Below are 26,120 nucleotides of genomic sequence, written 5' to 3' on the forward strand. Positions count from 1 at the left end.
GTGAGGTCCTTTGAATAAAATCTCTTTCATCATAAGTCATATGGTCAGTTGCCCCAGAGTCAAGTAACCATAAGTTATTATTCTTGTCACTGGAGGATGTAACACAAGCTGAACCAAAATTACCTGGTTCTGATGAGGGGTCCGTATCCTGAAAATAATCATTTTCAGGAATCAAAGATAGTTGAAAGTCAGATGTTGCCACGGCCGCCTTGCCTATTCGCTTATTGGTGCCCGTCCCATTTTTGTTCTTTTTTTCTTGCAACTCATGCCACCAATCGAGGTATCCATTAAGTTTAAAGCAGTTTTCTCGTGCGTGCTTGTTATTTCCACAGTATGAACACTTAATTTCCTCATCCAAACCCTTTAACTTATTTGGCCCACTTTTATTTGGGCCTCCACCACTTTTATTTGGGTCTCCCTTTAAAGAATTTATTCCAGCAACAACAAATGATCCCATCTTCAGGCCTTTGGTTGCCAAGATCACTCCAGGAAGACCATTGTCGGAGTCTGTAGAAATCATGACTGCTTGTCGCAGTGCCTCACGACGGACGTACGCATACGCCTGCTCAACGGTAAGAAACGGGTCCATCTGCAAAACTCCACTACGGATGCTATCGAGACGTTCATCGAGCCCATCAAGGAAGGTGTAAACTCTGTCTTCCTGGGTCAAATTATTGAAGTGGCGGATGTCAGCGGCACACTTCATTGGATTTGGGCGACGGAAGTCAATTTCGCGCCACAACCCATGCAGTTCAGTGTAATATTTCTCCACAGATCCGCCTGCTTGTCTTAGGCGACTCACCCTTCGTCGAAGATCATAGACTTGGGATTTATCATTCCCATCAAAGTATGTAGTGGCAATAGCATCCCAAACTTCCTTAGCAGTGTGGAAACGAATGAAATTGCCAATCAGAACAGGGTCCAACGAATTGATAATCCATCCCTTGACAATGGCATTCTCAGTTCGCCATTTTCGGAAGGAGGGATCAGTTGGTAGGGGTGGAGGTGTATCTCCATTAATGTAACCCAGTTTATCTTTCCCGGAAATATACATTTCCATGACCTAAGACCATAGGCCATAGTTTGTATCATTCAGTTTGATACCAATCTGGGGCGAATTTTCAGTGAGTGAGGCTGATATGTGTGTCTTGGTTAAGGCTTCAGAAATTTTGGTGGAAATATCTGTAAGTATAGCATCAGAATTAGGTGAAGATTGGCTGGGATCGGTGATGAAGTTGGAGTCTTCCATGTGTGAAAATGTTCACAAGAACCGGGCTACAGGTAACTTGGAGAAAAGGAACCAGGACCGTGTGTCCTGCTCTGATACCATGTCACAATACACACAAGAGGTAATTTTCATTCATACATTCAATAGGTGGGTTACAGAGTTTATATAGGAAAAAAACTCCTAATTTTGGATAATCACAAATCTGTAGCTAATTAATTGATTCTACACATAATTATCTAATTCTATTCCCTTAAAATGATACAATTATATATGATTTATGTTTCCAGAAAAAGATTTCTAACAACTCACGCCAACACATTACCTACACATTCTCCCCAAGTAGGATTTGACCTACAACCAATGAGTTAACAGCCGACTAAGTATCCATCAGTTAACAATCCCTGACAGTGCACTACTAAATATTTTAGCTTGCGACAATTAAAGCCAAACAAGATTTATTAATAGAGAAATGAAGTGCCAGAAAAAGTATGAAAATAGCCATGGCTGGTACCAAAGACCATAAGAGTTCCAAAGGTCCTACATAGAGGCACTAATGGGAGACACTAAATTAACAACCATTTTTATTGTCGCCACGTTGGGCTCAAAAAAAGCTTTAATCAAATTAAATAAGTCTCATTCATCTAAAGATGTCCTAAGCTCTTGCCTCTGTTTCCATAGACGAGGAAAGCAACGCTAAACTCATCATTACTTTGAGAGATCTTATATATATTCCTACTCCGTACAATTACAGTATATTTGGTAGAGAAGATTGGATAGTTGAAATATATTCGCAAACTCATTCCTTCTAGAGACATTGAGAAAAACAAAAGTTAAATTTTTGGTTCTTTATATCATTCAATAAATTGTATAAAAAAAGTGTAAGCTCTTGGCAAGTGTAAGCTAAACCCACCAACCTCAATTTCTATCCATTATGTCTCTCCCACATCTAAATTCTAAATATTCTCTTTTGTTTCCGTTGCACCCCGTCGAAGCTACGATCTTGTGCAATCTAACGTGATGTTCAAGTGTGCAGGTAACATATACGTGAATGGGAGAGAATTCAAGATCTATTGATATCTCGATCTTACTGAATTCGAAGGTCAGCATCACTAATTAACCATTGAAAAAAAAAAAATAATAGTCATAATTTAAACACGTGTGATCTATGATTTACACACATATTCAACATATGCTGCATGCTCCATGAATCATTAGTATTCAACCCGACAATGGAGTTGGCAAAAGTTAACTATACTAAACGTGATGTAGACGACCAAAGCTTAATCAAAATGGTCAACAACGGGTCTATTTTTAATATTTCTCCTCGATCCTTTTTTTATGAAAATAAAGCTGGTCATTATGGTTTAGCTTCATATAAACCACACCCTTGGTGCCAGATAAAAACATTCAACATTCTGTCACAAATAATGGAAAATCGAAGGCGAAACAATGGCCTGCTCGCTCAATTCGTTCTCAATAATCGCAGTTTGAGACTTGGATCCCGATGAAATTGAGTTTGGATGGGTTACAAAACCAGGCTCTCCAAACTCTCCAGCTGATCACTTGTTCTTCAATGGCAAGCTTCTATCTCATGTTTCCACAAAATCGACCTGCGAATAATTTTTCCCATTCGCAATCCACGAGCTGAACGAGCAGCATTAGCAGCAAGGATTCTCTTATGTCATCGTGCAGTAATAGCACAAATAGCAGGAGCAACAACTGCAGCAGTGCTAGAACAAGTACAAGCGAGGCATCTGAAAGAAAAATCTTAAGTACTGGAGGAAAAGTTCCAGGGAAAAAACCTGTTTCGAATCCACAATACAACTATAGTTCTTCTCAAAGATGGCAATTTTTCGGCCCGGCGCCTGTTTTGATGCGCCAGGGTTCAAGATCAAGATCAGTAAAAGTTGAATGCAAAGAGTTGAAATCAAGAAAAATGAAAAATGATGATAATGATAATTCTGATCATGGAAAATCATGGTTTGGCAAGAAAAATTTGAGATCATTTGTTTCAGCATGTAAAAAATAACATGACATAGAAATATCAACATAAATAAATTTGTTTTGATTGCAATTGCGATCATAATTTGATCACAATGTTGACAAGAAACTAAACATTATTCAGAATAACTTGTGGAGTCGACTATATGAATCATTGAGATCGAAATTAATGTAGATAAGTGTGTTTTACCTTGGTCTTCTTGTACATAACAAAATTAAGTGAGTCCATTTTTTTCTCCTTTTCCTGTTCTTTGACCACGTTTTAAAAGATTTTATCCCTGGAATTGTATTTAAAAAATAAAGAAGAAGAAGAAAGAAAAGCAGATTAAAGTTTTATCTATGGTTATGTCTAATTTTTGTACTACATATAAAATCGAACGAAGTACATGTACCAAACATGCTATTATGGAAAGATCGATATCAAGGGTAAAATCTCATATTGCTTAAATACGAAAACAATAATATGAGAATTTAAGTTACTTCTCTTAACAAAGTGTAAGATTATTATAATTCGTAGACTTAGTCGATGTTTCGCTCATGTTCATAAATTATTTATAAACACTCAAGTCACTTTTTCTCCATAAATTTCGAGAGATTCACAAGTATTATCCTCTTAATCTGTTTTCAAATACTTTTCTAACATGCTCTAAGTGGAGCCCAAAATACGACAAGCAATTCGGTACATTTAAAATTCAAACAAGTAGAAGAATTTCAAGAGTAGTGTTGTCAAGCCAACCCTAACGTCAAATCAATAATAAGCTCCATTATTCAACAAAATTAGGACAAACACAAAGATTTCTTTATCAAATGATTGATTGAGAAAGCCACTTGTCATGCTGAGCAGATGATGCAAAACTCAATTTGTACAAGTTCACCCAAATTAGATCATGCAAGATTGGTGGAATCAATGAATAGAGACACTTTTTGTCTGTATTTTCATGCCTTAAATAGTAGCATTACTGTGCAAAAGTAGAGGCTCCACTTAAAACTTATCATCATATGATTATAAAAAATCCTAGAGATAATGAAATGGAAGAGGAATCAGCATTAAACAAATCAAAAAGTAAATCTTAATGCCTGTTTTTAGGGTTGGGTAAACTTGCCTAAGGGCCCCACCTTTTGCTAACCTTTTGAATGTGAAGAAAAGACTCAATTTTTTACCTAAAAAAAGTTTTGGCAACAACGAAGTAATTTCTAATGAGGTAATGGAACGAATCACATCTTTGCCACTAAGCTATACTCGCTACAATGCCATTATTGTTGTGTCCAAAGAAGAAGAGCAAAGCAAACGAAGAATGCCTAAAAGTAAATCAAACCGTTGAACTGCTACGAAAAGTACATCAAATTTTTGCATCTAGTGTTTCGATTGAAATAAGAAGGGAGACAATTTAAATGTCAGTGCAAAAATTGAAAGAGTCGTGCTTTAAAGTGTGATTCTTCTAAGATTTAAAGCTCAATTTTGCTGCATGCTCTGCTTCCAAAATGCTTAGAGTGTTGAACTTTTTTTGTGGAGATTACACTTTAAAAAATCAAAAGCGAATAGAAAATTTTTGTATTACTACCAAAAGTTTATGTCAATTGACTCCAATCACAGTCCATAGTAGCAAGTTCATGTTCTTGCACAAAGGGAATGGTTTCTCAATTTCAAATTTGCAAGTATAGGAGATTGACCATTCACATTACATGAGTTCTCGCGAGAAAATTGCCAAAGATGCAATTCACTCAACCATCCAATGCTCAAGAGCATTTATCAAATTTCAAATATTAAAGAAATGTTCGGTATACTGAATTTAAAACTGCTGAACAAGACAAGAAATAAACATCTCACACGAGTTGTTAAACACACCCTTATCGATATCCAATTCATGACAGAAAAAACTCTCTTCATAGTGAATGCCTTTTCCTAATTACAATTTACGATCAATCTTCATCCTTCCAAACAAGCCTTCTAAACTCACTCCAAGAAAGTTTCCATAACATCGGAGTACATTCCTGCTTCATTCGTATACTCCTCTGGATTTTGTGCGTGATGATCAAGTGAAGTTGAAGAAGTAGCTATTCTTGCAGGTAAAGTAAAGCTCCCTTCGAAGTTGTTATCCATTTTTGGATGATTATCCAAGCTCAAGAACTCGTTGAGATTTGAATTATCACTGTTATCCAAACCCGAGTTTGGATTCTGATTGTCATGCTTGTTTCCAAAGCCATCGGGATTGAACAAAGGTTTATCTTCATCTGTTTGTTCAACAAGTGCATTGAAGAAAGTCGAATCATTTGGCCACTTAATATCGTTTTCATGATCACCCCTCATATCAGATGAATGAGGGAGTAAAAACAGGTGAGCTTCATCTCCGGAAAATGGAATTCCAACTTTGGCCGTCTTTTGAAAATTTGGAGATGTAAGCATTGGAACTGCTGGAGAGATTGGCCTTTGGCCCAAGTTAAATACCGGAGGAGAAGGGCGAATCGGCATAACTGGTTGCTCTAAATGAACCATGGATGAAGACGAGGAATTACGCTTAGAAGAAAATAACTGGGATAGGTAAAATCCAGATTGATAGCCTAAGGATTCAAAAGTATGCCTCATTCTTAGCACAAAATGGAGATCTTCGGGTATCTAATAATGATTTATAAGAAAAAAATGCATTCTGTCAATGAGATAATTGTGTTACCATTGTATGCTTTAGATTTTCCCAAGAATATAATATATTACAAAACTGGAAAAAAATTATAAATTTACTCACAATCTTGCAGGAACCAAGTTGCAGTAGGCCATGTCCAGCTTGAATAACAGCTATAGTCTGGCAAAATCATGTCAAAGGGCACACAGAATAAGCAAGAAATTAAAAAGAAAAACGCGGTATCGTCCTAGATAGCATAATAAACAATATTTTAACTTATTTTTCTTTCTTAATACCGTCCCATCCTATCCAATACAATACAAAGCACGGGACGGTGAGAATAAAAACAGTTCTGAACCATTGATCCTGACCTGAATGCCAGACTCAAACTGCTCAATCCACTCAGTTGGAAGCTGCAATCAATGAATTAATGGATCATTAATTACCAGTTAGTTTATCAGACCAATAATTGGTACAATCAAAGCCCAACTTCCTAATTAAGTCCAAAATCAATTATTTTACTGCATAATCAAATAAGCAATTATGAAAAAGATGGATATAATGCATACTGCATCAAATGAACTCTGCCAGTAGTTGGAGACATTTGGTTCACATTCAGTTGGCTCTTTGAATACCCATTTATGACACTTATCAGAAGCAACTTTCCCCATCAATCTGCACTCATAAACCCACATATAAAAACACAATTTCTTCACAATTTTTGCCCAAATTCACTATCTTTCTGGGGTGGGTCGGGTCGGGTGGAGAACAAGACAGAAAGAAAATCAAACAAAAGGACCTACCGAGTACCCACCCTTCTCCATAATTATACAACTGAATAGACATTTTGCTGAAGGCTTTTCTGACAGGATCCTCTCCATCTATTTCATTCAAACACTCTGTAACTCTGTTTCTGCAAAACCCATCTTCCCACATCAACATCCTGCACCAAACAAGAAAATACACAGTAAATTACTCACAGAAACTCAATAAAAAATAAAAAATAAAAAATAAAAATCTATCTATTGGGCTCCCCTGCTTTAGCAAGAATTGAGCTCATTAAAACTCACAAGCTACCATTCTCATCTCCAAGTTTGCAGCCATTACCACCTCTAACTCTACTGCAAGAAATGTAAAAGGTCCAACAAAGAATTAGCATAAAAATCAAGAAAATCATAGTGCATAAACTATAAATCTGACTAAAATAGGGAAAAATATACGGGCGAGGACGAATGGTCCAAAAAACAGAGTAAGTCCAGTCTGAATTTAAACAAACGGTTCTGAGGGAATCGTGAAGGGCCATCATCCCAACTGCTTCTTTGGTTCTGTCTGTTGCTCCCGAGCCCACCATGGCTTCTTTCAGTAATTTTCTTGGAAAATTAGAAGAAATATTTTTAAGTAATTTTGTGGTGTATTAGCTTTAGCAAAGCGCAGTGAAGAATGCTTATAAAATATAAGAGGAGAGGCGTAAGGAGACTCTTTTCATCACATTGTTACCACTTTTTCTCTTTACTTTTTACCTTCATCACTTATCAGATTACCAAACCTGATTAAATGGGGACATAAAAAGAGGGGGAAAAAATAGTACGCTACTTCCAGTTTATAAGTAGTAGGAGGGCCCACATTCTTGCCAAGGTAACAATCCATTGAGATTGAGAGAGGTAACCTTCTTGCAAAGGTAACATTCTATAGTCAGTCAACGATAGAAGTTACACAGGCGCATATATCCAACTGTTTGTTGTATGGCCATATGAAAATTGAAACTCTGTTTTTCTTCTAAAATATAAGATTTTAACTTCAATAATACTGCATAGTTGATGATTTCAATGCAAATGCAATATTTTATTACCATTCAAATGCAAATTAGGACTGACTTTTAACATATAATAATGGAGTAATAAATAATAAAAGTTGTACAAATCATATATATTTTACTAGAAAATTTTGAGATATGAGCACTTCTTTTTCATTTGAGCAAGCTTGCTTCAAGGCTAAGACACGATACGAGAATTGTGAAGTCTTTTGCTCAAACGATGAAAGAGACAATTTTTCGTAAATAGTATTGAGATGTTGAAATATGTGATGAGTTATATCGGCATTTGAATATTTTATTTGAGTAGGTTGTAAATTGAACGATTATTGAAAGACTTGACATTTTAATTAATGAATAAATGGTCGCATACATGAAGACGTGATAAGCTGCCCTACTAAAGAATGGTCAAGCAATAAATTATGTGATAGTGAAACTATCAAATCTAATATAGTAATGATATTAAGCACTATTATTGTTTTAACATCAGTTTAAGTAGAAGCATTTGTAATATTAAATTACAAATTTAATTAAATACAAGAATTTATGACCAATTTAATAGAAACATGTGATATGTTGATACTTGAAGTCGTGTTCAACACGCTGATGTTAAATACTATTATTCACTCTAATTATAACACTACAAGTTTCTCATATAAAGAAAGACAAAGATGTATGAAATTGCCAAATTTCATTTTTAACTACTATTTCCTAACCTAAGCTCCAAAATTATTCCACGCATGAATTCATAAAATAGTTTGATGCGTGACGAATCGTTTTACCAATAAGAGGTGTTAAATGGGGGGCGAAGTGAACAACTTGACATGCCTACAAAATTTGGGCTTTTCTCGCCCTTTCGCAGGACGAGTTGAGCCAAATCGCGAGCCACTCGCAATTTTTCCTTTTGCTTTAGTCAAAAATTGCACTTTTTTGGCTAAAATATGAGCTTGAGGGAAGTAGCTTGCAGGAGTGATTCACTACTTAACTCACACACATAGCTCATTGCAACGCGAGCCTAATTGAGTCGAGGAGTAACTTATCCCACCCAACACCGTGTGTCACATTCGTACGAATGGGACTTCTCTTACAAGTGTTTGTTTAATTATGTTTTGAGTGTTAAGCTATGGGTCATCGAATTATATGGATAATAGGTTATAAGTCCACCAAAACGTGTGGATAAAAAATATATTTGATACATTTAAATTATAATTTATATTTTTGACAAATATGCACCAAAAAATAAAAATAGGAACCGATAAGCATGTGTTTGGATCATGTTTATAAATACTCAATTCATTTTTACTCCATATGTTTTGAACTTTGATGAAATATGTTAGTATTATCCACTTATTTGTTATTAAACTATTTATAATTTAAATGATTTATAAACACTTCCCAAATATGTTCCAAAATTGTTCAAGTTAATTTAATTATAACGATAATGATTATCTATTAAGCTGGCAATTAAAGGTGAAAATAAGTGAAAAAAGTGAGATTAAAGAGTCACATGCCCATGTGCCATAGCAGTTAATCGATGCATCGGTTCTCATAAACAAAGGAGCAACGCACGAATTGCCGGGCGCAGCATCCATTTTGCACTGAACATTTGGACATCTTTGGTGTAGATTTTTTTTAAAATAAATTTGATTTTTAAAGAATGTATAATAATAAAATAGAAAAATTTTATAAATTTATGTGAAAAATTATTTTATTAAAAGAATGTATAATTGACAATGAATTTATGAAAAATAAATTTTGCAAAATCTGTACCAATAGGGACATATGTATATACACTTAAATTTTCATTATACTTAAGCTCTTGTTTGATGCAGTTTAAAAAATTGATAAAAATTAACAATTATAATTAACAATTATACTATGCATTTCATAGAATCTACGACTTTTTAATCATATATTTTATTGACTTTTATCAAAATCTACTAAAAATCACTTATAAATTAGATTATACATTTATTTGAGTGCTCTTAACTCTAAAATATAATTCATAAAAGTTCCTTATTGTCAATAAAAATATAATTATTTTAGTATTTGATTCTATCTTCAAATTATAATGAAAATTTGATTTTTTCCCCTTACCAAACAAGCACTTGATCTTTTGCTCTTTCGAATACAAAGGTAAATTGAAACACGTGACTGCACAACAATTTTTGAAACACGAAGAGAAGAGGGCCGACAAGCAAAGATAAGGCCCATTCTCAACCAAACGTATAAGCCCATCGTCATACTAAAACCCAATAAGCGGCCCATATTCATAATAACCCAAAAAGGTGAAAATTTCACTATATACACGTATGTATGTCTCTGGTTGGTGTAGCTAAAAATCAGTTCTTTAATAAATTTTGAACAATGTTGATGAAATATATAGTTAAAAAGTTACAAAATTCATTAAATATGTGAAAATTAATTATTGATTTCGACTTAAATTTTTATCTATTTTTTAAGCCCCATCAAATTGGGACTAAATACAAATCTCAAACATACTTTTGCCATATTCTCAATTTAAAGACTATTGGCTTCTTCATTCTTGGAGCATCAGTCCTATCCATCCCCATTTCAATCCCTAACTGTCGACCACCATCACCATCATTAACTTGTAATGTCAGATACTTGCACCCGATCCCCAGAATATAGTATTTGAATTCATTGGAGTTATTTACCACTGGTCAATTAAGAATTCTCAGATGTACTACAGAAATTTATAAATTTGTTTGCAGTATTGAGCAATATAATTCTAACATACACCATGCGATTTTTAGTGAAAATTTAACATTAATTTCAATCAACATATCCACAGCTATCACTAATTAAACCTTTGTTTGATAACCATTATTTAAAAATTCTTTTTTCTATGTACTGATATTCAATAACATATTCATATAATAAAATATTTTACATATAAATTCAAAAAAAAAAATCTTACTTTTTAACCACACGTTCTTCTAAAAATCACTATTCAAAACATTATTTTTGACAATCAAAGAGAGGCTAATTATTTACACATTTCAGGAGACTCAGTATTTTTCTTCCGTATAAATTACTTATTAGTTTAAATGCTATAAGTAGTTTATAAACATTTGCTAATTCAAAACCCTTTTCCATTAGTCAAATGTAGATAACGTTAACAAATGCATAAACTCCTTTGTTAATATTTGGTGACCATAGCCAAAACCACTTGAAGATGCACACATGGGAATTTACTATATAGAAGGCGGAGGTTCAATTCCACCGTCTCCATCTTCAACCGCCAACATAATAAAAAAAGGAAAAATTATATTTATACTATTTTTTTATACCACATTTTATGTTTAATGTCATTAACATATTTTTACATGTTCTTATCTTCAACATTTCAATAACTATCACATTTCACACCTTATATTGGTTTTTGCCAAACAAATATGTTCGGAGACGTAAAATAACTTATTTTTAATCATATTTTTGAAAAAATAATCAAGTGTAAAAGTGTAACAAAATATTTTTTCTCATTTTAAATCACACAAAAAATATTATAACTGAAACCATAATCAAAGACAAGATTTGTTATAGTTAATAAAATGTTGAAGATAAGAATTAAACGAAAAGAACTATGGACAAAAATATTACAATGGGCAAAGATTGATGCTTTTAAGTAAAATTAAAAGATGGTTCCACTAATGAAAATTATATTCACACTTATAAAATCGATGACAATAAGTATTTTTACTAGAATCATGTTACAGTGCTATAATGGTTGATATAATATTACATGACATTTTATTATTGAACTGTTTAAAATACAGTTGCATTTTTCGTTCAATCACAAAATGTCACACTGTCTTCTGTCAAACAATTTGGCCAAATCCTTCTGTTAATGTGGCATTTTCCTTTTTATTATTTTTACCCTTAAGAAATGGGAAGGAAAATTGAAATGATTTTACTACTTGTATATAAAAAAATGTACATAAATAATTACATAATATAATATGGAGAGAAAATATTGGACGAAAAAATTGATCGTATTTTAAACAAATAAATGTTAGAGTTTTATGTGATATTATGTAAATTTTGAAGTAAATGTAGCAAGATCCAAAGTGACAATAACCACATGCAATCGGGTTACCCACGAACCCGGTTGAATTGAACTTCCCCGGTCCGAAATCAAATTATTTTGCCACGATAATAATTATGATTTCGCATATGAGGAGCATTTCTTTGTATTTTCACTCAAATCCCGACTCCTGTTCTTTACTTTGTAAAACCCAAGTTCTGGAGAGCAGAGTAAGAAGATTGCATGCATATACACACCCGAAGAGATCTCCAGTCTCAATTGTCAATTTCATGATTGGTAAATTCTGTCGTCGCAGCTGTTAATCTTGAATTCACCTTTCAAATCCGCATTGCGCAAGGTTGGTTTTTCTGTCCTTTTATTCTCCTTTTGAAGGAGAATTTTATGCCTTACATCTGAGTCGCTGTTTGGCGTCTTTGCTTTGCAATAATTTTTTTTTTTTTTTTTTTTGGGGTTTAAAGATTTGAATTGTGTGAAACATCCCATGAAATTTGTTCCGCTGTCACTTTTATATCCTCCACTTTACCTAACGACTATTTTGCTTGCCATCATATAATAGTTCCATTTGCTTTTCCACGTTAGTGTTCCTACTGTAGTTTCTGAAATTTTCAATTATATGTTGGATCTAAAGTCTGTTCCGATTTAATAGTTCTAGTAGTTTTTTAATGGTTTTCAGATTTTGGATAGTCTTGAAAACAAGCAAAAAAGTTGAATTAAGCAAGCCCATCTGATGATTGTTCCTGAAATCTCTGGAATTAGAGTGGTTTTGATCATTTGGTTGTAACGTTTGTTCTAACACTGAGTGTGAGTGGGGAAGATTATTCTTTCCAAGGACAATAAGAAATAGACGTAATGGCCGATGTGGCAGCTCTGATAGAGGACTCCGGATCCAGATTTAGTGATTTGGAGCTCATTGGAAGAGGGTCCTTTGGCGATGTTTACAAGGGGTAAGTTCGAATTTCTGTCAGTTGACTATACACTCAACATTAGTTTTAAGTTGCAATGTATTATATTAATTGATTCATTCTGCATATCCTGTTGTAACATGGTACAATTGTTATGGGATTTTGTATTGTGATATTAAAAACATGATACCTTTATGTCAATCTGTATAATAAATAATATTGGCATAATAGCCTTCAAATTTGAAGAAAATGATGAAAAGCCAAAAATTTTAGTAATTCATTTGGGCAACAGATGGAAGCAAGCAGATGTAATTAGATAATGGCACTCAATAACAGGTTAAGCCCTTGTTTGGCCCCCATTAATTTCCATTCCATTACATTTCATTTTTCTCTCTTCTATTTTCAACCACACAATCTTCCATAAAATAATATTACACGTGAATCAAAAACTTTTCCTTCTTTTTCAACCACTCATTTTTCAAAAAAACACTATTTCACCCATTTTCATTTCCACAAAATGTTAGCAAATGTGCCTGTGATGATGTTGCACTTGTCAATCATATAGGATTGCTTAACTCATTGTTAATGGTTTTGTTAACTTTGCCGTTCGAGTTCTGCAACCTCATCTTGTGTAAATACGTAGCTGCATATACATGGTTGTGTCACAATGAGAATTTGTTTTTTTATTTTCTTTTCAAGTGTATTTATATTTGCTTTGGGTTAATGCTTCTTCGTGTAAATGGGCTGGTATAATATTGATTTTTAGTAAGATTATAGTTTTCTTTTGTCATGGTGTATAGTTTTATCTACCTTTTGCTTTAAGTTGAAAAGGCAGAGCAACAATTTGATAGGTAATGCAATGAACATATAGCAAAAAGTATGCATACACTGAGGCATCAGGGAGAAATCCTCGTGCTGTAAAATTAAATTTCAAAATTTATTTCGCTTACTCTAACAATTTCATTGATTTTGTAAATTTGTATTGCTTTCATATGATTTTTTGAGCTGTACTTAATTATCAGGATAATCTTAATTGGCAATCACCAGTTAATAAATTGTGGGTCTTACAGGGATGTGTGGATACTAAGTGGAAAGTAGTTGTGGATAAAAAAGTATATTTGATTAGAAGTAATTAAGTGCATCTGTGGAAAAAGATATAATCTCCTTATAATTGGAAATCAAAGTCAAACATTAATTTTAACAACATATTTACAACTACTATACTCTTATTATTCACACATTCTGTGAGGTCTATTATTCCTTTTCCTTATAATCTCATTATAATTTCTCCCAAACAAGTTCTAAATTGTAATAACTTCACAAACATTCTATGCTTAGCAGTGGAATAATAAAATGCTTAATCAGTATTTTGTTCAAATACTCAGTAGGATTTTTGATCAAATTAGTAGGGAAATAGACTCATGAAATTCCATCTACACTTTAGCTTGCAAGCTGCATATTCTCATGATGTGATCTTTCAAGAATCCCTAGCTGATCATCACTTGAAGCCGTAGGACTGTTACATTTAAGTAATTGAAGAGGAAAAAACTGCAATTAACTGAAAGCATCATAATGTACATGAAAAGCCCACTTCAAGAGTAAGTGACAGCCATGAACGAATTTAGAGTGCTTTTCTTGCTATTCCTATATTGCTGTCTCGGTTTACACTTCCTTTATAAAATACTGATCATATGAGCATAAATATTTCTTTCTGGATTAACTAGATCTTTCTGCCATTTTCCTATTGTAGGTTTGATAAGGAGCTAAACAAGGAAGTTGCCATAAAGGTCATCGATTTAGAAGAGTCGTGAGTATATAACTTTGATCATTTTTTTAAAAAAATATGAGATCCTGGTTTATTCTATTCTGGCGACTTTATTTATCTAAGAATCGTTCTTTATGCATATGCTTGGTAAGAGAGGAACTATTAGTCATTTTTTACTAGCACGGCTTCTTATCTTATGATCTCCTTGCCAAGGAAGCAAATACATGTGGTTGTGTCATATTTGGCTTACCTAATAGAGACTGCCTTCTTTGAAGCTGCTGCATGTTAACTTGCCTGTGTGAGTATTCTAAACAGTCATCTGATTTTTCTTCTGCAGAGAGGATGAAATTGAGGACATCCAAACGGTATCTGTGACATTTATGTACATTAAGGAATGAATATATAATAATATTGATTTGCTTTTCATTTACTTTTCATTTTCAACAGGAAATTGCAGTTCTTTCTCAATGTCGATCTCCATATATCACTGAGTATTATGCTTCTATTCTGCACCAGACTAAGCTATGGATAATAATGGAATACATGGCTGGTGGTTCTGTTGCTGATCTGGTAGGTAATTTACATATTGCAAGTCCTTGCCTCAAATTTGGACTCCATTCCATGTTAAAACTTGCTACAATTAGAGGTCAGATATTGATAATACACTACCTGTGTATTATCGAAGATTAATAAAATATTTGATTATCTATAAAAAAAAAAAAAAAATAAATAAAAGACAATTAGAGGTCAGATAGGAAATTTCTTATGTTGATCTGAACCCTCTAAGATACCAATTATTCCTTGTTATTAAATTCCTGTGGATATATCATTCTATCAACCAACACCTCCATTTTTTTATTTTTTATTATTCACTGGCAGTTAGAAGTGATTATCTTTCTTTTGTTTGGTAAACTTCATATGGTTTGCAACTGTCTTTTTATACCCAATCGAACATTACTATAAAAATTCATTCACAAGACCTATGTATATACCTCCCTTGGAGGCTCATTGAGGTTTTCTTTGCGAGTCTTCTACTGAGAAGTATTCTTCATGTCCAAATACTGTACCATCCATTCTAATTTAGTGCATAAATCCTCCTCTCAATGTCTAGATTGTGACGTGTGTAGTTGACATTTCAATGGCCAATGTTTGGTCTAATTATTGCAGACCGACCTAAATGGGTTATGGTTTTTTATTTCTTATAAATGTATGATCCTTACATTTATGAAACAAACATTTCCCCTGAGTGAGGATCTTTTGTTTTTGAGTTTATCATAAGTCAAGGTAAAAAGAACAGTGATATGGACGCTATTACAGAACATTGATTAGGATACTTATGCATATTTTTCTCTTGCAGATTCAACCGAACCAGCCACTGGATGAAGTCTCTATATCTTGCATCTTACGTGATTTGCTTCATGCAATCGAATATCTGCACAGTGAAGGGAAAATTCATCGAGATATTAAAGGTACATTACAAGGGGCCATCAATTATAACAAGAATCAGGTCTCATCACACTTTTGAACAGAGACATACATGGGCACATTTTCTAGATCTACAATATTGGTCTATCATTGTTGTATCCTCTTAATCTTTTAGAAGTAATGAAATTAGGTATCAAGATATCCTCTGATTATGTAGTTTTTTATTAAGGAAGATCACATTTTCCGTCTAGTTGTTGCATTATATTCACATTATCAGTCTCGTCTTCGTTCTCTAAATTTGTCTATGCAATAGCAATCTCTTTCTTCTTCCTCAAATTTTTCAGAAATGATAATCCATTAATCTCTTTGATATGTTTTGGCAGCGGCAAACATTTTGTTGACAGAAAATGGTGATGTTAAGGTATCCTTGTAGAAATTCACGAATCTTAAAATTTTCTTACACCATCTTGGAGAGTGTCCCTTATGAATAGAGTTAAAGATGTCAGCTTCTTGTTTTGATGATTTTATGTTTCTTTACTCTTACAGGTTGCAGATTTTGGAGTTTCTGCTCAATTAACAAGGACAATTTCAAGAAGAAAGGTACTTATTTCCTAAATTATAAGTATTCTCCTATGAAATATGCCTTGTCTTGTAGACCGTGGTTCTAATATTCATTAATGAGGCGTACAAATTTGGGAATATGTTGAAATCTATGCAGTTGCCAATCATTTTTCTACATAGTTTTAGTGATATGACATTGATCTTAGTAAAGACAGCATCCTCTCCCTAACTATGTTTCCACTTATCTTCATCTGCTTGCTGTATTAAATAGATGCTTTTCCAGTTTAGTTAATGAACCTAAGGCATTTTTTTTTCTATTTTTAATGTGGCTAAAGTACATTGCTTTTCTTGTTTCTGGTTATTGACTATTTATTGAGCTCCAAGGAATTATGAAACCTCAAGCTAATGCAATTAATATTTACAGACATTTGTAGGAACACCATTTTGGATGGCTCCAGAAGTAATTCAGAACTCTGAAGGATACAATGAGAAGGTGCAACATCCTGATTTTCACCCCCCCCCCCCGGTTTCTTCCATCATTTTATTCCAGTTTCGTTTTATCTCATAAATCTATTTCTGAATATGCTGTCTTGTGCTCCTCCTCCCTGTTTGATGCTGGACTTAATGCAGGCTGATATTTGGTCTCTGGGTATAACTGCAATTGAGATGGCAAAAGGAGAACCTCCACTTGCAGACCTCCATCCCATGAGAGTTCTCTTTATTATACCACGAGAGAATCCACCACAGGTGTATATTTACTTTCTGTTTACATTGCCAGATAATCCTATCGTCGCTCATCTGATTAGGAGGTTTAATCTTTTGTCATGCAGCTAGATGAGCACTTTTCTCGTCCTATGAAAGAATTTGTATCATTGTGTTTGAAGAAGAATCCTGCAGAGGTAGGTTCTATTAAGTTCGCACTCTCTCTCACACTCCGCGTGCTTGGTTTTCTGTTTGTGGTCCATCCGGTGCTTCACATTTTTCTTGTTCTCTGTCGTTAAATTATTTATGTTTCTGAATTTATTGGAAGTCAAATAACATGAACATCTTAATTCTCATAGTTGTCTCATCTCTTTAATATGGGGATTGGAGAAAATCACCTTTGCAAATGAGTTCTGGTGTCCACACGTTTTTTTCTCATCATGAGTCTTGCCTCATTTGTCATGGACCTTTATTTGACTGCTAGAATAGTGGTGAAACCCAAGAGCTTGTTTGGTCAAGCTACTTATATATAGTTAAAAAGCTGGACAAATTGGTCAAATGTCATTTTTAACCACACATTTCCTTCCACTAACAACTTTTATTCATTTTTTAACCACACATTCATGGGACTCACCAACTTTATTTGCTAACAATCTAAAGGTTTAACAGTTTAACCACCTCATCTAAATAAAAGCTTAAGCTGTTATGCAAAGAACAAGTTTATTTACATAAATTCATTCTTTGACACGCCCCTCACGCATAGGCTGGCTCATTTTTATTTTTTTTAATGAAAGACCTTACATGTGCACAATTTTTCATTTTCATAAATGTGTGCCTGCAAGACTTGAACTCATGATGTCTGCGTGCTTGATACTATGTTAAACCACCTCTTCTAAAAAGTTGGGATAAATCTATTTTCTTGTTCTAGATGTAACTATACATAAAAGAGATTTCTCCACATATGGTGATTTCAACTTCTCTACAGCCTTATTGGTCCGGCTAAGTGGGGTTGTGGTTTAACTGATCCGCTGGAGCCTGGAGATGGATGAAGACATAAGAATTATTTGCTGAGCGCCTAACTTCTGTTTCTGTTGTGTTAGTTAATGGACTATGGAAAGATGCATCTCTGTCATCTTAAGAAAGTGTAGCCTCTGTTATACTAACTAAATTTCCAACGTGCTATTGACACAAGAATGCTGTGTGAACCCTAGGGATCAATGGTGAACACCTAGAGTCACATTTGTACAATGTATTCTCTAGGAATCAATGCTTGTTTATTGAAACTTGCTTATGATGGAGTAATCATATCAAAACCCTTATCAGTAACTTGATTCAGATGCATTCGTGATGGTTTTCACTGTTCTCATGCTCTGAGATGTTGTTCCATCATTTTCTACCAAATAAATAGAGATCAAAGTCCTCTACGAGCTCATTTAATTAAAATCAGCAAAAAAAATTAGTTTGTAGGGAAGCTAGCTGAAGTAAGCTCTATTTTCACTGAACATTCTTTATGCCAGGTTCATGTGTTGAATTGGTTTTGACATATGCCAATTTGTTTCGTACTTTCTCCTGCAGTCTACGTTTTAGTTAGATCGAAAACATTATTTTGATTTTTCGTTTTTTCTTTTTCCTTGTTTGTTTTGTTCGTCATTTGATGTTATACTTTGTTTGATAATTTTAGAGGCCAAGTGCAAAGGAACTTCTGAGGCATCGTTTTATCAGAAATGCAAGGAAGAGTCCAAGGCTTTTGGAGAGAATCAGGTTTATCCTCTCACTACACTAATTTTTACCATGAAATTTTCCTCCAAGACCAATTGTTACAACACTAAGGGTGTGTTTGATTACATTTATTTTCCATAGAAAATATCAGTTTTCCATCCAAATTTTCACTTGGAGTGTTTGATTGCTATTTTTTTCCATGGAAAACATTTTTCAACTTTTGAAAATATGCCTAATTTTCCTTGTTTTTAAGGAAAATATTTTCTTTGGGTAGAGGTGGTTTTTATTTTCCACAAAAGATGGAAAATATTTTTTTTTCTAAGTGATATTTTCCATGTCAATCAAACACACTCTAAGAGTTAATTTATTGGTGCCTGGTTTCCAGTAAATTTATATGCCTTGCATGATGGTATAAGAGAAGCATAATTGCTATTTAAGAAAATTTGAAGCGTGATTGAGCCTATGTTTGGCTCATGTTTATGAACACTCAAATTACTTTTTATTCACACATTTTATGGGACCCATAAGTATTACCAAATACCAATCCACCACTCATTTCTATTTATTTATAATTAAAATTGTTTATAAACACTTCCCAACATGTTCTTAATTGTCATTTTCTGTTACTTAAAAGTTGTCCTTAGTCCCACATTTTCAGTAGTTCATTTATAAGTTAAATTTAATTATTTTTCTGGGCTTCAGAAATTAGCAAAGACTTGACATTTGATTTGACATTTCGTGACGCTTGAACTGAAATGTGCTGCTCTACAAATGTATCTAGATATTAGTATTTGAAGCTTCAAAATTTAAAATCACGTTTAAGTTACCCTTATATTGCAATTAAGTGATGCAACAACCTGCATTTCTTATATCGTACAGAGAGCGCCCAAAGTTCAAAATAGATGAAGAAAGTCCTAAAAATGGTCCAATGCCTTTGGGGGAGGCTTCTGGTACTGTGAAGGTGACTAGAGATTCTGGAGTTGAAGATACCGTTCGAATCAGGTCTGCTGAATCTGTTAATACTTTATGTTTGCTTGTCTAAGCTGGAGTATGTTGGCTTACTGGTACTACTTGACAGTAGTCAGGCAACGGGTCTGAAAAATGCTGGATGGGACTTCAGCATTGGTGGATCAACTGGCACGCGAACCTCGCGGAATGTAGTTAGACCACCTCAGGTTAGAGATAGGAAGCCAGAGGTCCCTTCAAATCATTCAACCTCCAGAAAAAATGTAGGGATTGATAATCAATGGTCTTCTGCTTCTGGAACTGTGCTTTATAATTCATCAGAGGTCTCCATGAGAAAAGATGCTAACCATGAAATGAAGCAAAAAAACCATCTTGAAGATGTATGGAACTGCTACCCCTTCCTATATATTCATACTGCTTTTATTGCACATCATGTATGCATACTTTTTATGTAGCTTAGATCTGAAAGTTCAGAAGCTGAATATTGTGAAAATTATTTAAATTCAATCTAAAGTAAAAGTATTAAGGTATCCAAATAAGAGAACCTGCCTTGAAACATGGGGAATCTAGTCTTTGGAAACATTATGATTCCTTTGTGTATAAGCAAATATCACTTTGTCATTGTTTGGCTATTATATCACTGTAGTCTGGTGCACCTGGCTAATGATCTGGGCTTCTGATGTCAGCATTGAGTTTTTTTTATTATCAGATCTAGTCGGTTTCATGCACATTGCATATCATGAACTTGTCAACGACCTGAATCTGAATTTTACACATTTTTGCATCTATGCCACATTTGCGAATGTCATCTCCCCGATAAAAATAATTCCTGGTGCAAATTTAACTCAACCTCTTGATATTATCAATGCTCTGTCTTATGCAGAGTTCTGAAAATCAATATCTCAAACAGATACGAGTGGCAAATATTAAGATTGATTGAATGGCATGAACTTTACTCAAAGAACTTAAAGAATATGTTATATTCTAATACTGCATTATGTAAAAATGTTTTGAATTCTCAATCCACTGCAGGAAGTAACCGGGACAGGAACTGTCGTCGTACGATCTCCAAGAGGTCAGACGTCCTCTCTGTTCAGTAACCAAAGTTCCATGGTAGGTGTACTGTCTGGTTGAACTTGCAAAGATGTACTTATGTTGTTTTGCTGTTAATACAATAAGGTTCCTATTGGCATTCCAGTCTAGCAGCACATTTACCTCTGTCGAAGATGCTTCCATCAGTGGCACTGTTGTTTACCGTGGACAGCATGATGATTCAGATTCTCCCCGAACCCCAAAGTCTAGATTGGGAATTCAAGAAAAGACTTCTAATGTGTCTGTTGAAGACAGTTCTATAAACCTCGCAGAGGTTGTCATACTTCCTATTAACTTCTGTTTGCTTCCTTACATACTCTGTCCCATTATTAGCTTATCAAGTCAAAACATCTGCTAAAATTTTATAATATTCCTCTTGAACCTTGATGTAGTTTAAACACAAACCACCCAACATTCACTTAAGCTTTATAATAATTGAAGCTCCATTTAATATTTTCTTCTATATGAAAGATTATTCCAATTGGCTAATGATCATGAAAAGTTGTCAAATCTTTTAGCAACAAATTAGTGAAACTATTTTATTTTGTAAGAACTCAAGAAATTGAGAGCTCTTTATTTCCAAAAAATAGGTATACTTTTGAATGTTTGAAATCTAACTTATTAGCATGCATCTTGTTACCTGCTTTGCGTCTGTATGACATTGTTTTGCTCTTGTTTCTTAGCATGTTTTATGCAATGTTTCCACTGATTCACTTTAAAGCCTAATATTATTCAGAATGTCTAGAAAGATTTCCATATTGTGCATCAACTTGGTAGTTATCTACAACTTAATTTAACATGATAAATTTTACTGTATTGCTCATTTATGCTATTCTATATAGGCGAAGGCTGCAATTCAAGCAGGAGCCAGAAAAGGAAATGTTAAGGAAAGGTCTATCTTGGGCAACGTCAATAGAGATGTGCAGGAAAGCAGAAGAATGGAACAATCATCAACAAGCTCTGAATTGTCAAGGTAAATCTTATGTGCACACTACACGTCTTGTTTTTGACTTTGACGTGTTGCCACAAAAGAGTTCCATTTGGAAAAGATTAACATCTGACCATAAATAATTCGTATAAAATGTTTTCCCCTACTGTGAAACATGAAACCTCAACCCAGACATTCTCGGGATTATTTTGATGCACAAAAAGCACTTTCTGGATCACGCCAATCAAATGATGAAGACAATGCAAGAACTGCTGCAGTATCTTCATCAGCTCCATTATCCCTGCTTCTTATCCCATCACTTAAAGAGGTAAATACTGAGATTATTGCTTATAGACCTTCCTGAATTTGATTTTAGTTTTTTTTCCCCCCATTATCTCAATATCCAAAAGATTATGTTGATGCTAAATGCTGCTGAATGTAAAAAAAATCAATCGATCAAAGATATTAGGATGTGTAACTCATAGGGAAGAAATAAAAGTTTGAAAAGGCTTATACCAAGTATTGATTTGAATTGGACAAGGCAATCACTAATTGATTAGAGTAAGGAATAATATCACGCTTAATGCTTAAAAGAAAATCCAAATTAGTATGAATTAACCATTCTTACTATATGAAGACGGTGGTTAAAAATGAGTTCAGGGAATGGCGGTTGAAATAGCTGACTAACTGTAAAATGGAATTTCTCTAGGGATAGATTGGATTATAAGGAAGTTGAAATGGTAATTCCACACTAAATTGTTTTGGTGGGACACTGTAGTGGCAGATCATATTAAGAATGAAAAGAATTTATCTCTTTGATGCTCTTGAGGGAAATTACTCTTGTTAGAGTCAAGGGTGGATCTAGGGGGTGGGTAGGGTGAGTTCCAGCCCACTCCAAGCGACAGCAAAAGGGAAAAAAAGGGGAAAAAAAAAAAAAAAAAAGTGGGTGTATATATATATATTGAGAGAGAGAATTTTGCAGTCCATTTTATCAACCTGTTTTTAGGTTTCGAATTATAGTCAAGTGTTAGGATGATATACTTCATAAAGAACATTTCAGTTTGTAACATCGCTAAACGATGATGTCGCAATATTTAGTAAAAAATTGTGGCTTTAATAAATCTAATATGTGGCTGACACCTCGTTTGGCTTTTTTTGGGCTATATTTCCCGATTGTCGGGTAGGTTCTCAGTATTGTTTCAAAGAACTTGTCACCAACTATATGAACAGTTAAATATGTGGACTTAAAAAGTTGCTAGCCAAATATGGTTACGTAAAATGTGTTTACTAATTTTTTTTAAGTTAATTTATTACCTATCAAAAAAAATTTAAGTTAATTTATTATATTAACCCTTGTTTGAGCCTTATTTTTTGCTAAAAATGTATTTTGGAATAGTAATTTTTTGGAGAATGTTTGGTTGAAAAGAAAAAAGAAAAAAAATGTATTTTGATAAAAACGGGGCTCAAACAAGGGCTAAATATGCAAATTTAAGGGTAAGGCTCACTGTGCCCCTATTTTTATCTTTTCGTTTCTCTCGTACTGTCAAAGTCATTGTAAAAAAAATTGCAAGCCCCTCAGTTGATTAATACTGGTTCCACCCCTGATTAGTGCTGAAGTAATGTGGAATTACAAAGAGCTGTGGAATATAAACTTATTGAGATACTAAAATTGTGCTGTCTTAGTGCAGCAGTCATGAAACAAATTCTGTTAGAAATGTTTTCTTGAAAGCTGATTGAAGCCTCTATCAAATCAGACGAAAGAATTGCTGCTTTCGAGTGTGGACTCTGCATTTGTATTATGTCAATTTTTGTAAATGAAGTCTTGAAGAGTTTTGGAGTATTACAGTGCTGGAGATAAATCAAAATTATAAATTCTTCTCTGACTGCAAAATTTATTATTAATCCTTTTATAACGAGGTATAGAATTTCCACTTGAAGTAAATGGTTTTGGACAAAAGTTGGATTTATTGAGTGAGTTGCGCCACAATTATCTTAAAAATATCTATGGTTGAGTAAAATTGTATATACTGGCATCAAAATTACCTTATAATGTCCTTGTTTATGGTTTTCTTTCAATTTGATATTGACATAGTGTTCCTTTGCTAGTTAGGATTCTCTTTCTTTTTGGAACCGCTCTCATGGATATTTTATTTTTGCCTTTTTTGTACCCTAAGAAGTTTTGAAAAACTTCCTTGTACATTTTGATTTTGAACTCTAGTTTTCTATATCGTTGAATGTTTTGAACTTATTTTGTTGGCCAAGATAAATTTTAGCTTTTAAAGCTTGTGATTCCTCCAATTTCTATACGTCCTCTGACTCTTTGTTTGTGTTGCATTGAGAGAAGAAAATTTGCTCGAGCAACATATGCTAGTTTACCAATAAACTAATAGTAGTTACCGAGCACCTTTCTGGGTTAGCATTCCAAATGCACAATATACTATTATTCAACTTGATTTTAATGTTCTTTCCATTGCAGATGATTGCTGATGATTCAAGAAGGTCAGTTTTCCAGACAGTGGCAAACTCTTTAATCGATATGGAATGTTCCAAGCCCGGGTCGTCTGAACTACTTGTCACTGGGTTGCTTCAGCGACTGGCAAGGTTTACTATTATATCATATTTTAATTTTCTGTTATTCAATGTAGGATCTGTGTAAAATGGCATTTAGAATGCCCTTCTGACGTGGAACTTAAAATATGCAGTTCAAACGAAACGTCATTGAAGGACCTGCAGGAGCTCGCATCCCGCATCTTCGCGAAGGGCAAGAATGAAACACCAACTTCAAATGTGGAAACCGATAGCAAGAAAAAGCAACAAAATAAGGAGCTTCATTCAAATGCCAATATGAGCCCACTTGCTAGGTTCTTGCTCTCAAGGTTCGTAAGAAAGCTGCTGACCGTCATATATCTTGTAACATAACTACACGGTATGCCTGTATTAGACCCAACAAGTACCTGGTTAGACAGCTAGAGCATGTTTTGTTGTACTTAAAAGTTACTTTCCTGAAAAAATAAACTGAGGCTTACTTTTTGGAAAAGTAAGGGCCTGTTTGGGATAGCTTCTGCTTCTGCTTTTTTGTAGAAGAGCTTCTTGGGGAAGCTACCTTGTGCTAGTTTCCTATAAAAGCTCTTGTAATCAGATAAAGCACTTTCAAAAAAAGTTATCTAAACAGGCCCAAAAGTAATTTTTTAGTCTAGAAATGCCTTGAGTTTTGATTGCAAAGGCGGTAACTTTTAAAATAAGTTTTGACTTCCTTTTTAGCACACCAAACATTCTTATAATCACATCGTGTACTGTACTGATATAGAGAACTGGGGTTTGTTCAATATTTCTGCTTGGCTAAGCCGCTACCTTTCTTGCTGACAAATGCAGATGGCAAGGCCAAGTTTCCCGAGATCTAAATACCTGAACCGCGAGGTCTGATAAATATTTTTGAGTTATAATTTATGTTCTTGTTTTCAGAATTTAAAATGAATTAATGTAAATATCATTTAAAGAAACTGTAACTTACATTCCCCGTCATTTTTGTTATTTCTTGGTCACATAGTTCATCTCTGTTCTTTTCCTCCTCTGGTTCAGAAAGTTGGTGTACATTTAACTTGCTAATTTGATTTGTCTATGTGAGAATTCAATTTTATTTTATTTTTTATAAAAAAAATTGCAATTTACAGGTTATCTTTTTTGCTATGAATTTTATTTATTTATTTTTTTCCCCCATTGCTTCTGTTTTATTTTACTGTCTTCAAGAAAAAATTTCAAGTCGTTTGCTTTTACTTAATTATGAGCAAAAGGTTTATGAAGTCATTCATCTCTTTTGGTAGGTTGGATTGGACATTATTAAAATTTCATCGGTTGTCAAGTACAACATTGTTTAAGACAGTGTATGAACTACAACTAAATCCGGAGACTTTAAATTCTTATTCTAGAGACCAAAATTTCGATAGTGTTTGCCTCTGGTGGTGATTCTTTTAAAAAAAATAAAAAATAAATTAAAAATAAATTATAAATTCATTTTCAACTACATCATTCAATAAAATAATTTTATATGGACTTACAATATATTCTCCAAAAGAAAAAAATAATAATAATAAAAAATTCAATTTCTACAAAATTTAATGGGTCATGCTACACAAAAATAATGGTTGACATGCGGGATGATCGAACGTTCACACCTCGGGGGTCGAGCATTATTTTATTCATGCGGGGTCCACGCTCCATGTGAGGGTCGATCGTCCATTCGGTCACCAAAATTCGATCACTTCGACATTTTCCAAATTTAATACTCAAAACGTTTACATCCAAACTATCGGCAGAGTATGTAATCATGATTATAA

At 33.8% G+C, this 26,120-nt stretch overlaps 2 protein-coding genes across 5 annotated transcripts; one reads left to right on the plus strand and one right to left on the minus strand.

Annotated features, from left to right (window-relative positions):
• Positions 1-4,917: 4,917 nt before the first annotated feature.
• Positions 4,918-7,399, minus strand: LOC111370802 (protein RICE SALT SENSITIVE 3-like). Of its 2 annotated transcripts, XM_022992676.1 has the most exons (7): positions 7,068-7,397; positions 6,918-6,968; positions 6,662-6,790; positions 6,417-6,522; positions 6,219-6,260; positions 5,971-6,027; positions 4,918-5,843 (listed from the first exon to the last, which is right to left on the minus strand). In XM_022992676.1, the coding sequence occupies exons 1-7, from the start codon at positions 7,196-7,198 to the stop codon at positions 5,184-5,186; spliced, it is 1,176 nt and encodes a 391-aa protein (XP_022848444.1). In that variant the 5' UTR covers positions 7,199-7,397; the 3' UTR covers positions 4,918-5,183. The 2 variants fall into 2 exon arrangements, with proteins under 2 accessions (XP_022848444.1, XP_022848443.1); XM_022992675.1 differs by having other exon boundaries at positions 6,918-7,399.
• Positions 7,400-11,838: 4,439 nt separating this feature from the next.
• Positions 11,839-25,428, plus strand: LOC111370803 (serine/threonine-protein kinase 4-like). 3 transcript variants are annotated; one of them, XM_022992679.1, is made up of 21 exons: positions 11,839-12,063; positions 12,400-12,670; positions 14,379-14,435; positions 14,731-14,758; positions 14,841-14,963; positions 15,751-15,862; positions 16,202-16,239; positions 16,365-16,418; positions 16,804-16,872; positions 17,010-17,126; positions 17,210-17,278; positions 18,763-18,842; positions 19,680-19,802; positions 19,882-20,146; positions 20,799-20,879; positions 20,965-21,132; positions 21,701-21,831; positions 21,979-22,114; positions 24,263-24,387; positions 24,489-24,662; positions 25,159-25,428. In XM_022992679.1, the coding sequence occupies exons 2-21, from the start codon at positions 12,576-12,578 to the stop codon at positions 25,193-25,195; spliced, it is 2,082 nt and encodes a 693-aa protein (XP_022848447.1). In that variant the 5' UTR covers positions 11,839-12,063; positions 12,400-12,575; the 3' UTR covers positions 25,196-25,428. The 3 variants fall into 3 exon arrangements, with proteins under 3 accessions (XP_022848447.1, XP_022848446.1, XP_022848445.1); XM_022992678.1 differs by having other exon boundaries at positions 11,840-12,063; positions 12,382-12,670; positions 19,879-20,146; XM_022992677.1 differs by having other exon boundaries at positions 11,840-12,063; positions 19,879-20,146.
• Positions 25,429-26,120: the final 692 nt, after the last annotated feature.

The sequence above is a fragment of the Olea europaea genome, chromosome 21, assembly GCF_002742605.1.
Source record: "Olea europaea var. sylvestris chromosome 21, O_europaea_v1, whole genome shotgun sequence".
In the NCBI taxonomy this organism is placed as follows: Eukaryota; Viridiplantae; Streptophyta; class Magnoliopsida; order Lamiales; family Oleaceae; genus Olea; species Olea europaea.